The 13,623-nt window shown below is 47.8% G+C and overlaps 1 protein-coding gene across 6 annotated transcripts; it reads right to left on the minus strand.

Moving 5' to 3' along the window:
* On the minus strand, positions 1–11,983 carry atn1 (atrophin 1). Of its 6 annotated transcripts, none has more exons than XM_047598837.1 (10): positions 11,706–11,983; positions 9,681–9,815; positions 9,228–9,329; positions 8,728–8,847; positions 5,715–8,542; positions 5,342–5,558; positions 3,642–5,196; positions 2,610–2,753; positions 2,270–2,450; positions 1–744 (listed from the first exon to the last, which is right to left on the minus strand). In XM_047598837.1, the coding sequence occupies exons 2-10, from the start codon at positions 9,705–9,707 to the stop codon at positions 711–713; spliced, it is 5,208 nt and encodes a 1,735-aa protein (XP_047454793.1). In that variant the 5' UTR covers positions 9,708–9,815; positions 11,706–11,983; the 3' UTR covers positions 1–710. The 6 variants fall into 6 exon arrangements, with proteins under 6 accessions (XP_047454793.1, XP_047454791.1, XP_047454792.1 ...); XM_047598835.1 differs by having other exon boundaries at positions 2,586–2,753; XM_047598836.1 differs by having other exon boundaries at positions 3,642–5,199.
* Between the last annotated feature and the right edge of the window lie 1,640 nt (positions 11,984–13,623).

Consider the following 13,623-nt stretch of genomic DNA (forward strand, 5'->3'; position numbering starts at 1 on the left):
TAGCAAAAAAGATTATAATTTATTTCCCGATTTTTTTTTTTTTGCCTCCATTTGCATCTTGTTTCACAAGGTAAATTGAAAATAAAAAATAAAAACCAACTGCCATACCATGAAAATGTAAAAAAATAATACAAATAATATGTGCTGTATATATAATTATATCATTATCAACAAACAGACAACATTAATCATAATAACAATACTATTGATCATAACAGAACACTAAATTGCTGGTCTCATGCATATTGAACGCCCCTCAGATACAAAAGAGGGGGTCATTACTAAAAATAGAACCAAAAGTTCCACCAGTTCAGAATAAGCGCCTAGCTACATGCAATGACATAAAAGAGACTCATGTACACATTCCTTCTGGCATCAAGTATTTTACACATACTGTACTTCACTATTGCCGCCCCACCTAATATACTGTACAGAGCACAATACAAAACAGGACTGGAGTTCAAGAACATTATGCAGGAAAGCGCTGGAGTCTGGTGCAGTTAGCGGGGACCGTGTGCAACATTTTCACGCCCTCCTCCCTCTTTTGTTAATCCTTCAAAATCTTCTTGTTTCCCTCAGTGAAGTCCATTAGTCCAGCTTTCGCTGTAAGTCTTTGTTCCCTCACTGTGTTCAGTGCTTGCTTCATTCGTTCCGTTTCGCACATATTCTCCCATGGTTTTCTCCATGCTGCTTGTTGTGGTGCCCCTCCCTCACAGGGTCTTGTCACTCTCTTTCTTCAGGTGACTGAAAGGTCAAAGGAGAAGTCATGTTAGCCCATACAGTGGACAGAGGTCACTGAAGTTGGGATTCATCTCAACTGCACATTAATGCCGAGGACATCAGTGTTGTAGCTAACAGGTATTTGCGTACGATCAGCTTTAAACCATAGGTCTTCAACAAAGGGTCCGCGACCCCTAGGGGATCCGCGGAGGTACTGTAGGCGGGGGTCGCAAAATCTTTGGTTGATTAGACATATTTTACTTTTTTTTTTCTTTCCCCCACACATTTAAATGTCTTTAAATACACATTATCATGAATCCAACATATTTTTAGTAAAGGGATAAATGGAGGCAGAATACATTATCTTTCAGTCAGTGCTCCACTCATTCAGCGATACAGGAGCTGTCTCAACAGCGCACCCTTTCACCCAGAGCGCCACACTAGCAGAGGCCTGTCAGTCGAAGCCTCCTGTACACATTAGGCCCCACCCCTATCGCTCAATCATGAGGCCGCATGTTCACGCTGACTCTGTCGGGTTCCCCAGTATTGGTCGAGAGCCTCTTCAGTCTCCAGATGAAATATGAGGAGAAGAGAAACTAACAGTACAGCTCACTCCCATCAGCCACCTACTGAGACCCAAATGACTGGTGTCCCTACTACATTTAGCTATGTTTAAAGTTAAATCCTGGAACTGTCAGCAGCTATAATTAAACAACTCAGATATGTTATGTAGGTATGTTTCCTGCAGTTGTGCAGCTACCCTGCTGGTGTACATAAAAAAATGAATGTGTGTACCTGTGTATTATTTGACTAGCATAATATTGAATGCAAAATGATAATAATAATATATATTTACAAATAGCACTAGGCCAAATTCAATATAGAACACATATGGTAGGTTGGGGGTCTCTACTTAATCTCTCCATCAGTTTGTGGGACCTTTGCCTGAAAAACTTGCAGACCCCTGCTTGAAAGACTCGACGAATCCCTACGACTAGGACTTCTGCTTCTGCATATAGAGAAGTATCATCATTGAGCGTGTTCACTTATTTGCAGAGTAAACTTACGATCAACAAACATAGATATGTTATAACACTGAGACAAATCCACACTAAGTGTCAGGGCATTCAGCTTTTGTCTGCCTCTACATCCATGCATGATGAAGCATAATCAAAAGTGAGTGGGATTAATCTGGTGAGATCACAGCCAGTAATAGATCAAATGTGGCTACAGTGGCTATAAAAAATATTCATCCTATTCAGTGCTTTTACAAATGGAATTATGGTAAAATTAAAATGACAAAAAAAAAAAAACTCTTAACAGTCGAAGAGGAAACATATTTCTACCAAGTTATTAAAAGTATATGTTTTTTGAATACTGGGTTAATTGGGGTATTAGGACAAAATATAAACCTATACACGTGTATGCCAACAGCAACCACAACAGAAATGTCTTTTCTGACATTTTAAAGACAACAAGTCTATTGAAAAGATCAAAGTATTCATTAGTTGTAGTAAAAGTGCCTTGAATGAGGCTAGAATCTCTGTACCTGTAATACTCGTCCTGGGTGAGGGAGTGGTGGTGATGGTGGTGGATCCACTGCTGTTCCAGGGCCAGTCTCTGGATCTGCAGCTCTGCGCTCTGGGCCTGCTGCATGGCCTGGAGCTGATGGGCTGCTGACATGGGACCAGTGAGGGAGGAAGGCTGTGGCAGGTCACGGAAAGGAGCACCTATAATTAAAACCGAGAGGAAAGAGGAGGAGCAGGTGGGGGTAAAAGTGGTCACTCATCACCATCAGGGTCAAAACGCTTCTTCATAAACTTTTTAAACACTGTGTTTTTAGAGAAAGAAAACTGAACGAGTACATGGACGAGGAGCCTTCTCCTCACCGAACAGCTGTTGGCGGAGCACCTCGCTGTCAGTGAGGGGGTGAGCCAGGATGGGGGTGCCTATTGTGGCTCCTGGGTAAGGGAGGCGTGCCAAAGGAGACCCCGACGCCAACGGGTCCATCAGGGGGTGAACCCCGCCCGCCGCTGGATGCCAGTGATGTAATAGGAAATACAGGAGATATTTAAAAATGAGTCAAAGCATGATGCACACAACATGGGAAGACATTATTGTTGCATCATAGGGATTTTTGGTAACACAAACACATTAGAAATCTGCATATACTGACATTAAGGTTCTTGCCAATGTGGCTGATTTCCATACTGTGCAATTCACTTTTGCTTTTACTGTTGACGCCAAACATAATTCTGATGAGAGTGATATCTCTGAGCAACTCTGATCAAATGTCTCAGAGAGAAAACTATAGGCAGCTTCTCCGGCATTCAGAGGAAAGCGGTGTTCAAGCTCTTCACTAATGCAAAATCTATTACACTGTAGTTGAAGGATAAGGCTGGCACTATTTTTTCTTTTACTTCTTTTAACAAGAACCGTCAGTTTACCACACTTTCTGACTCCTCTGCCCTGTCTGTGGCAGCCCCAAGCACATTTGTGTAACATGTTCCTAAATAAACATGTCAATCTTTAAAACTGGGTCACAAATATATAGTTTTGCATTTTAGTATTATCTCAAGTGTTAACACATTTGCATTTGTTTTGCGCTATTTTTAGATGCTGATAGAGGCACACAGTGGCGTGTCAGTCCCATAATCCCTGCAGGATGGTGTAAAACATCTACACTGTTTATGTTAATTTTAAAGAAGGAACGTGTCATCCAGTGCAGTGGTGTGGCTCTGAGCGCTCTTTTTAGCACTGTCTCCTTTCTATAGACCTGAACCAGCATTATCCTTTTGGTTTTTAGAAAACACATCTAGCATGCATGGACTCTAACGGGAGTTTTGACTCGAAAACATATCTGTGAAATCTGAAGTTTGATGAGGGTTGTCAATGGCAGCATTGTTAGTAGCAGTGGGTACCTGTGTCTTGCTGGTGCAGGTGAAGATGTGAGTGGATGTGTGAATGCTGGTGATGATGAGGCGTCACATTTAACATCTGAAGACGCCCCAGATTCTCTCCTCCACTTGCTCCACCTGTTCCGCCTCCACTTCCCCCTCCGCCTCCACCACTTCCTCCCCTTTCTCTCTCCCTCTCTCTTTCTCGCTCTCTGTCCCCAAAGGCCGGTAAAGCTGCTCTGTCCCTGTCCCTTTCCCTCTCCCTCTCCCTCTCCCGCTCTCTTTCTCCACTCCTGTCTCGCTCATAAGAGGCAGGAGAGCGAGTGGGAGTGGGGTAGGTCTCAGGGGGAGCAGCTGGGGCAGGGGCTGGTGGCAGATGAGAGGACAGGGAGCTGGGAAAAGAAGAATGGGGGACTGGGTGATGAAGTGAGGAGGCGTTGGAGGTTGGCGGAGCAGGTGGAGGGGGGACTGGCGGAGGTGCTGCAGGGGCTGCCGGGGCAGGGGGTGCAGCCGGAGGAGCAGATGAAGGGTGAGAGGGGAGAGAGGGTGGGAGGACTGAAGAAGGGGGTGGATTAGATAGGGACTGCGGGACAGGAGGGTTGGGAGGTCGAGTTACCGGGGCAAGGGTTGGGTTCTGGAGGTGTGGGGGGCCAGGTGGAGCTGTGGGAGGAGGAGTACCATAGAGTGACACCTCATTAGCTCCTGCTGCACCACCTCCTAGGAGAAGGGAGTGTGCATGGGCGTGGGCATTGGCATGGGCATGTGCATGGGCATGAGCATGGGCGTGAGCGTGAGCATGGGCATGAGAGTGTGAATGAGCAAGAGCAAGAGCAGCGGGATCAGCTATGGACCCTGGTGGGTAAACCCGCTCATCGCTCTTAAATTCAAACCCCGGTTTTATCCGATCTCGATGCGCAGCCATTGCATGAGGAAAGCCTACTCCTCCTAGCCCTGCGCCCCCTATCCCTCCGGGTACTGGTCCTCCTGCCACCCCAGGGTGGCCAGCGACTCCTGGACCACCTTCAAGGCTACCACCATACAAAAAGCCCAAGATGGCTGCTGCTGTAGCTGCATCTGTAGGCAGGTGGTGTGGGTGGCCTAAAGCATGATTCTGAAATTGAGGAAGAAAGAATGAGGGGTGGACATGAGGATGACCATGGTGGACTTGTGGGTGGTGCGCCTGGGCACGACTTGCTACCCCGAGTGGAGACATAGCGTGGGGGCGAGCATATTCGCTCAGAGTTCTCAGAGCTGGGGTGTCAGGGCCCAAGTAAGGTCCCCCCAATCCTATTCCCAGTGCCCCTTGGGGACCTCCAACAACTGCTGATGTCCCACTCATGGATGGTAGGAGGAGGGAGTGGGGGATAGAGTGAGAGAGTGTGGGGTGGAGATGGTGTGTTGGAGCAAGGTGAGCATGAGGATGTGAGGGATGGTGCTGGGGGTGAGGGGGAGGATGGGAGACAGGGTTGCCAGAGGAAGAAGAGGAGGAAGACGAAGGGTCAAGGATGATAGAGGATGAGGAAGGGAAGAAGAGTGAGGAGCCCTGGCGACCCCCTCCGGCAGCGTTGATGTCCTTCTGCTGCTGAAGAGAAAACAGGAGAAGACAGTAAATCACATGTGCTCCGATCTGCTTTACTCCATTCTTATTATAATTATCAATTTAATCTACGCCAAATCCATTCAACCTGACAGGCTATATAATTATCAGCCTCAAATGTTCACACCTGTAGATGTCGATCGAGTTCCCTCTCGCGCTCACGCTCCCTCTCTCTTTCCCTCTCCTTTTCTCTTAGGTCTCTGGCCCGCTGCTCCACCTCCCTGCGGGCCCTTTCAATCATCTCATTCCTCTTCTTCCACAATTTGGAGCCATCTAATGGGACAAAGAGGACATCACTGCGGGCGCAGGAGTTCCCAGCGCCACGGTCAAGGACTTTGTGAAACCTAGGATCATGAGACACAGCAGTGTTGTTCATCATCATTACAACCATCCAGGGTCAGTATCACCATCATAATAATTACTGTTAATTACAGGGGACTGTGCATAATGACATGTTAACAGTCCCAAGAGGACGATAAAGAAGACATTTTTGACTTTACCGTGCTGACTGACTGGCGTGGATAGGAATGTCTACTGGTTTTGGTTCAGGAGAGGGGCTTCTCAACATCGGTGGTGGGCTTTCACTTTCTTCTCTCTCTTCTATTGGTTCTTCTTTAATGACAGGCGTGGGAAGTGGGCCTGACTCCAAATGTCCATCCCCACCAGAGGTGGAGGCAGGTGTTGATATGCTGTTGTTGTTGGTGGCGGAGTTGTTAAGAGGTGGAGGTCCCTTTGAGACGTTTTGAGGTGAGAGTGACTGTGAACTGCTATTGTTGCTGTTGGGTGCGCTACTGTTGCTACTGTTGTTCGCCATGTTACTGCCGCTGTTTCCATTGGAATGATATGACCCACTGAATGGAGGGTGGTTGTTCAAAGTGCCATGGAAAGGGGACGGGCGGCATCCAGGAGAACAGCTGGACGACACACCTGGGGCCGGAATAGGGATGTTGGGCGCAGAGGAGGAACCAGGAGGAAAAGATGAGAAGGCGCCCATTTGATTGGTGGAGGGGCTGGGTAAGGGAGACAGGGGTGTTGGAGGAGTCTGGGCAGAGGACTGGTAGTGTGGGGGACGTACGCCGAGTGCCATGCCTGAAGGGGGTGGCTGGCCATGGGAGGCCTGCGGCGGAGCTAAAGGAGGTTGAGGTGGAGGAGGGGGATAAGGAGCGTTGGCCGGGTGTCCATGATGGCTGGAAGAAGAGGAAGGAGACAGTGCAGGAGGTTGAGTTGGACCTCCACGGTTTTGGTATAGAGCAGACTCTCGTAGGTTTGAGTCTCTCTCTCTGTCTCTGGGCCCAGACTGGTAGTGGGGATGAGGTGGGTGGGGGTGTTGAGTTCCTCCAGGCCCTGAATACTCTCGTCCCAGACTTTGAGTTACCCCAGGGGAGTTTAGGTACTCTCTATTTGTGCCAGTAGAAGAGGGTGTCGCAGTAGGAAAGTCTTTCCCTCCAGTGGAAGGATACTCTCTGTGAAAGTGGTCTGCACTAGAGGAGGCCGTTTGTGTCTGGTCCATGGGAGGAGGGAAGTCCCGGTTCGATGAGTTTGGGGGATGTGAGTGTGGGTGTGGGGGCAGGGAAGAATGGGAAGGGTGACTGGGATTGTTTTGGGGTGATGCAGGTGGGTCACGGTTCAGCATAGGGGTAACCGGTAGCCCGCTGGTTGAACTTGGGGGGTTTCCCTGTTGGATGGAGCTGTTGTTAGGGTTACTGTTGCTTGCAACATCTCTTGTCTGGCCCCCAAACTCATTCCATCTGCTCCCATCTTTGTCTCTGGGAAGCCCCCCTCCAGCTCCACTCGGGACAAAGTCTCTAGTCTGGTTTTGGTTCGGCAGATTAAACTCCCTTCCTCCTTCACGTTCCCGTTCACGATCCCTGTCTCTGAAAGCTGGACCAAAGTCTCTTCTTTCTGGACCCAAGTTAGGTCCATCTCTCCCAGAAACTTGGAAGTCCCGGTTCTGACCGACTGGCAGACCACCAAACTCCCTGCCTTGGATGTTGGGTCCACCCATCCCACCACAAGCACTGTTACTATTTCCCCCGCTGCTATTGTTGCTGCCATTGCCAATGGGAGCAGAGAACTCCCTGTTGATCTCCCTCCCCCCACACTCCCCCCTCACTCCTCTCTCCCTCTCTCCTGCAGCCCCCCTCTCTCTGTCCCCTCCCCCTCCAGCGTACCTGGGAAGGTACTCCCTGTGGGGGTGAGGGTGAGGATGGGGGAGGTAAGAGGGGTGGGAGGAGGAGTGGCGAGAGGATGGAGGGTTGTAAACAGAGGGAAGTTGCTGCTGCTGAACTGGGGGCTGGTGCTGTGGTTGGTGTGGGTGGTGGTTGCCAGGGTAACGGGTGTAGCCCCAGCTCCCCTGGCAACCAGTTGCTGTGCCACCCTGCCAGCTGGTGGAGCTGTAGTGGTGAGGGTGGGTGGAGGGCTGGGTCTGGGGTTGGGTCTGGGACTGTGGCTGGGGGCCAGTCTGTGGCAGCAGAGAAGGAGGAGCGGACTGAGCCTTGTCCAGGAGTTTGTCTGCCTTTTCTATTTTGTCCCTTTCTGTCTTAACCTCAGAAGGAAGGGTTTGTCCCCCAAGCTCCAAAGGCTTGAGGGCAGGTGGAGGAGGAAGAGGAGGAGGCAAAGAGTGGGGAATGTTTGAGTTGTTATGAGAAAAATCCCCTCCGGAGATTGTTGTCTTGCTCACGCACTGTGTGCTGGATTTGGAAGTCATTCTGCTGCCGCTAAGTGCACCTTCAACACCAGTTGGTCCACCATACTCAACTTTACACATTAATTTGGAGTCCAGGGAGAAATATGATTTCCTCCCACTATTGCTGTCATTTGATGAATCTCCTGCTCCACGGAGAGAGGGAGTCAGACCAGAGGAAGAGCAGGGAGTGGAGGGAGGCTTAAGAGATGGACAGTCCTCAATTCTTGCATCAACATCTCTCTTTTCTCCATCTCCACAGGACTCCTCCCCTCTCCCCTCTCGTAGCACCCTCCTATCCTCTCCTGCAACCTTCCCCGCTCCACCCTCTTTACTTTTCTCCCGTTCTCCTTGCTTTGGTGAGTCAGGGCCGTCGGAATCGGAGTCCAGGCTACCCAGAGGGGAAGCAGAGAGGCTTGGGGATGAGGAACGATTGTCCTGGTCTATATCCCGCCCGCTGCTCAGACTACTACTGCTATTGGCCAGGCTCCCTACAACTGAACTCCTGCTGCCCTGGGATTGGCCATCTTCATTGTCACTCTCACGGGATTGGCTGGCAACTGAGGTTGGAGGTGGGACAGTGGAAGGAGCCGAGCTGTCAGTCGAGTGTGTTGAGGTTGGAGGGTTTGGAGTAGAGGCCGAATCCTGACAAGAGAGGATCATTTATGGATGAGGGGAACATTTACATTTTGAGAGTTTTGTAATATTAGGTGGTTATGCATTTGTGGAAGATTAGAGTTTTAGCCCAGACAGCGCCTTTGGGTTGTTTAGTTGAATCAAAGATTTATAATTGCTCTTTATATAACAAGTTGATGAAATGTAACACAAACCTGAACTTTCTGCCTCTTTGGAGGAGACACAAGTTCCTCCCCCTCACTCTCTGATGAATCATGCCCTTGTGATCTGCGACTGAAGCGATTCCCAGCCAATTCCTCACCAGCACCTCTTTGCTAAAACAACACAAGACTTTTAATTCTGTAGTGATGCATTTGAATCCGTAATAGAGCGATGTCTGTTTTTAGAACAAAGCAACGCGATCATGTACACAAACACGCATACATAGAACTTCAACATCAAATATGAAACATCAAAGATTTCAAGACTGCTAAGGTGTAAAACACAAAACCAATTCTGACACTGCAAAGGTTCGTCTGTGGCAATCACACGGATGACTCATACACTCAGACAGCACGCACACAACCACACACAGAGAATTCAATACACAGGGAGAGTTCTTTATTGTTCATGACTCTTGTACTTGCTTGCACAAATATAAACTTAAGGACAAGACGGGGACAGGAAATAATAGACACAAGAGGTGGCCTCTAACCGTTTGTCTGTCGCTGCGTTCAGGGCGGGTGGGACTTGGGTGCGGGCGTCTACCCCTTCTCTCCTCACTTGCCCCCCGCCGTCGCCCACTCCGCATGGGCATCTGTAAACCAAAGTCCAATAGAAGAGGAAAAGAGGAAATACAGGGGAAAGTATTAAAACGGGGTTAGAGGAATAAGGTTTGATAGAAAAATAAGGATTCAAGGAGCGGATTCAAAGAGTGAATTTAAGGTGGCTTGTATCAAGGTGAACAGAGGAACAACAGAGTGAAGGAAGGAAGAAAAAGGGTGGGGAAGGACCAGGAAATGAATATATAGACACATTACTGCCTCTCAGAACAAAATAAATCATTTCACGTTAAAATATTATCACATATAAAAAATGTGCTGCAGTTCTACTCCCACATACTACATGCAGAATAACATTGGTACATTGTACTTGGCCTTGTGCGTACCGATTCTTTATGTGTCCTTGTTTTCATTATTTCTTCTTTATAGCACCCATTTTACAACACAAGTCATTGCAGGGACTGAACTGGATCCAGTTGCTTACTGACTGGTCTGTGTTACACCATGAGAGCTACCAAAACCTGTGAAGAAGCATAAACAAAGAAGGCATGGTTCAGTCTGCATCGAAATCCTGCTGAGAATTCATTATCATGCCATAAAAAACAAAACGGCAGTTCACGGAAAAATAGGGATGGAAGAAATAAACGGTATTATTCGCTGTATGCGCTTAGTGCGAAGCTCAGGAATTTGTGACACGATAAAAACATCTGAGTTTACAACTGCAAGAGCACGGTTACAACATTTAAATTCCCAGCATGCTTCACACTGTATCAGCACAACTGCTTTTTGCTGCGCGCACAACAGTCTCCTCTCTGCCCTCTGCCTTCACCACAGAAGACCAAAACCACAGGCACAATAGGTTAACCCACTCTCACGGGCAGAACGCACTGGTTTGAGTGCAGCTACAACAATGCAGATAACAGATGCAGAGGAGAGAAGGTGCTGATTGGTAGACTGCCTTTTTGGATTGCAGTCTGCAGAAGACTGCTGCGAACTCCAGCAAACATCTTGGGTAAAAACGGGGGCCACACCCCCCTCCTTCCACCTTCACTACAACAACCCAAACCCACAGCCACTTGTGGTTAACCCACATGACCTGGTTATGGTCAATAGAATCACATGCTTATTTATTCACCGTGCCAGCCTTTAGGGAAATGCACAATGTCAAGATCTATCCTTCATCCATCAGGTTGTGCTTGACAACATAGTTGGACTACTCTGCAGGGGCCCGTCTAATCCATTCATTCATGGGCCACTATGATGAAAAAATGGCTCATGGATATTGAATGAGGATAAAAATAGAGCACACCGCTGGATGAAGAAAGATATATTCGGCTGAGCAGTTAGCAGAGTACATGCACACTCTCCTCTGTAGCCAGTAAATGTGAGTGTGTGTGTGTTCAAATGCAAATAAAGTAAGCTCTGGTAAATCCTGGAGCAGCTCCACTACACATGGCTATGCATTAATTATTAGTGCATGCTGCAGTGACTGATTCAGCCTTAAGAGTAAAATCCTTACTGTACACACTCCCATATGCAATACAGAAAAAACGGCACATGCATTTAGAGGTAATGTAGGTTAGAAAACAGGCACAGGGATAGAAAACATTCAGTTCCTGGTGGATTTCTGCACACAATGCATCTCAGTTACAGGTGGCAGCTGCTGGCCAGGTTGTGGTCCACTGGCAGGTCCTTGGCCATGGTCAGTAAACAAGTAGGACGCAAAGCCAGCGCCAACACACGCCAACATTTACACCTCTAGCCCCTCCGCACGCACACACACGCACACACACACACACACACGCATACAAGCACATGCATTATCAACAAATTGGCCACTGCATGTGATGCAAAGCAGCAGCATGCAGTCGCCCTGCTTACATCACCAGCGAGCGGACACTGCAACGACTCTTTCTTCTTTCTTCCTGCGAATGTTATTGATACACATGCAGGGGAGAGCGGCCAAAAAGCCTGCTCCCGTAGCCTGCCACAGACTACCACGGCGGAACACACAGTCCATCCACGACGGGGAGAGGAGAATCGTGTTGAGCAGCACATACATAATCAGAATGGATGCCTGTGCAGTGCTGTTTGCAGACGCCGCATATCTCTTAAAAAAAAAAAAAAAAAAAAAAAAAAAAAGGAAAGAAAAAGGAAAGAAAGAAAGAAAGATGATATGGAATGGCGAATCAAGGCATTTCGCACCGGCTCTCCCCTTTCATCGCTGGAATGTGGGTACGCGTCGTGCACTCTGTTAACATTAATTCACCGGGACGTAATTTAGGCATAACGCAGGAGTCTGGTGATCATTAACGCACAAAGGAAAAAAAAAGAGGGTGGGAGAGCAGAAACGTGGCCACTAGGAATAGCTCCAAATGCAGAGTATAAGCATCCATTTTCCTTCTCCTTACCTATAATATCCAGCGATGCGTGCTCCCACTCTCACTCTCCCCTTTCCTTTCTCTCCCTCTGTTTTGTCGGTTTATGTTGCACGCTGACACGCACACCTCAGAGCCCAGGCGTCTGTCAACAGAGGCTTGTGCTGGCTCATATTGCAACGGACTCCGATAATAACAATAATGCAGAAGAAATCTCTTGCTATTCGTTGCAGGAGGAGAAAAAAAAAACAGGGGTGCCAACTGAAGACTGTACAAATTGATGCGTATACCCTCGCCTGTTCCCCACCCCCTTTCGCCCCCTTTTTCTTTTTTGCCCCCCTCTCCCACCCTACTCACTCCCCCTCTTCCTCTAAGACGACTTGCACTTTCTTTTTTTTATATAATTATTTATATATATATATAAACCTCCCCGGTCTTACAGTCACAATTTTCAGCGGAGGGGTGAGCCAGAGCGAGGGATGCACGTCGGGTGAGAGAAAGGGAGAGAGGAGAGGGCGTGATTTGCATAAGGAGAGAGGGGGGAGGCTGAAGGAGGAGGAGGAGGAGGAGGAGGAGAAGAAGGAGGGAGAAAGAGGAAGAGAGGCGCAGAGAGAGGGCCAAAATTCTGAAGAGGGAGGGGGATCGAGAGGGAGGGTCTCTCTCTGTCTGTTGCCGAGTCCCTCCAGAGTCACCTTTACTGTATGGACAGGCTCTGCTCAGACTGAAGAACCACGTACGGCTTTATCTCACAGTGAACCCCGAGGAGGAAGACATGTCCACAGGCTCTTTGTTCTTATGGGCCTGATAGAGTTCAACGCCTAACAAGCTGAAAGGTGGACTCAAGAGAAAAAAAAAAAAAAAGAAAGAAATGTGGGGACATACTAATGACAAAGAAAGAATTCCAACTGGAATAATTAAGCAATTAACACGTGAACAATTAATCAAATATGTCTCGTGTGTCTTTTAGTGGCTCTGAGTCTAGTCTGGGGGAAAAGCTTGCAGCGGTGTGTCCAGTCAAGCGGCTCTGCAGACCTCCTCCTCCTCCTCCTCCCCTCTCCTGTCGTTCACTCCCTCTCTCTCTCTCTCCCCCCTTCACGCAGCCCCCTGTCCCGTCTCCTATTGTGTGGTAACCATGGAAACCCGGTCGGAGACTGTGCGCGGTGCGCCTGCGCGGCCCCAGACCTTCCTCCATCATCATCACCACCGACAGCACGGGCCCCGCTCGCGCTCCCTCTGCTGCTCGGCTCGTGTCAGGACAGCGCGTGGAGCGGTTAACCTCACCTGCAGCTACACGGGCGTCCTACATCGACATTTGACGCACAGGTGTGAGCTCGCGGCGGCTGTGAGATGGAACCAAGAAACGTACCTGATCCCGTATTTGTTTAATATGTAAATTCTTTTATTAGATGCGCTACTTTACTACAACTATTTTAAATGAAGATCTACAGTAGGCTGCTGTTCATATTTTGAAACTGCGGAAGAAAGGTGATGATTCAGCCTGTCTATTATTTAATCACAACAGAGTTATCAAATTAATAGAAAAATGTATCAGTGCAAAACAGTAAATGAGTGTATGTTCCTATTCTCCTATTAATATATATTTTTTTATGTTTTTGTCTGTAGCCTACTCGAATGTTTTAAACCCATTTATTTATTTTACAAAGATAGTGCATATATTTATTTTGTCTCATTTACTGTAGCCTATACATTTTCCTCTACTTAACTTTGGTTGTTTTGTCACCAAAATGTAGTTATTTAGTTGCTTGATAGTCTGTAAATCATTTTGTACACTTGATATATTTACTCTTATATAACCTTTCTTACCTTATGGTATTTATGAATCAAACTTATATTTTTTGCATGGTCTTGCATGGTCTTGATCTGCTGCTGTAACAACTGAATTTTCCTTGGGGGATCAATAATGTCTCATCTTATGTTATCTTACATTATC

Source organism: Mugil cephalus, chromosome 11, assembly GCF_022458985.1.
Source record: "Mugil cephalus isolate CIBA_MC_2020 chromosome 11, CIBA_Mcephalus_1.1, whole genome shotgun sequence".
Classification (NCBI taxonomy): Eukaryota; Metazoa; Chordata; class Actinopteri; order Mugiliformes; family Mugilidae; genus Mugil; species Mugil cephalus.

Bases quoted from the DNA above. Each gene is read 5' to 3' on its own strand.
- atn1 (XM_047598833.1), bottom strand. From the start codon at position 9,707: ATGAAAACAAGGACACATAAAGAATCG. The intron at 5,559-5,714 runs GTAAAGTCAAAA...TCATGATCCTAG, and splicing joins CACGCCAGTCAGTCAGCACG to GTTTCACAAAGTCCTTGACC. The intron at 745-2,269 runs GTACAGAGATTC...TTGACCTTTCAG, and splicing joins ACCCAGGACGAGTATTACAG to TCACCTGAAGAAAGAGAGTG.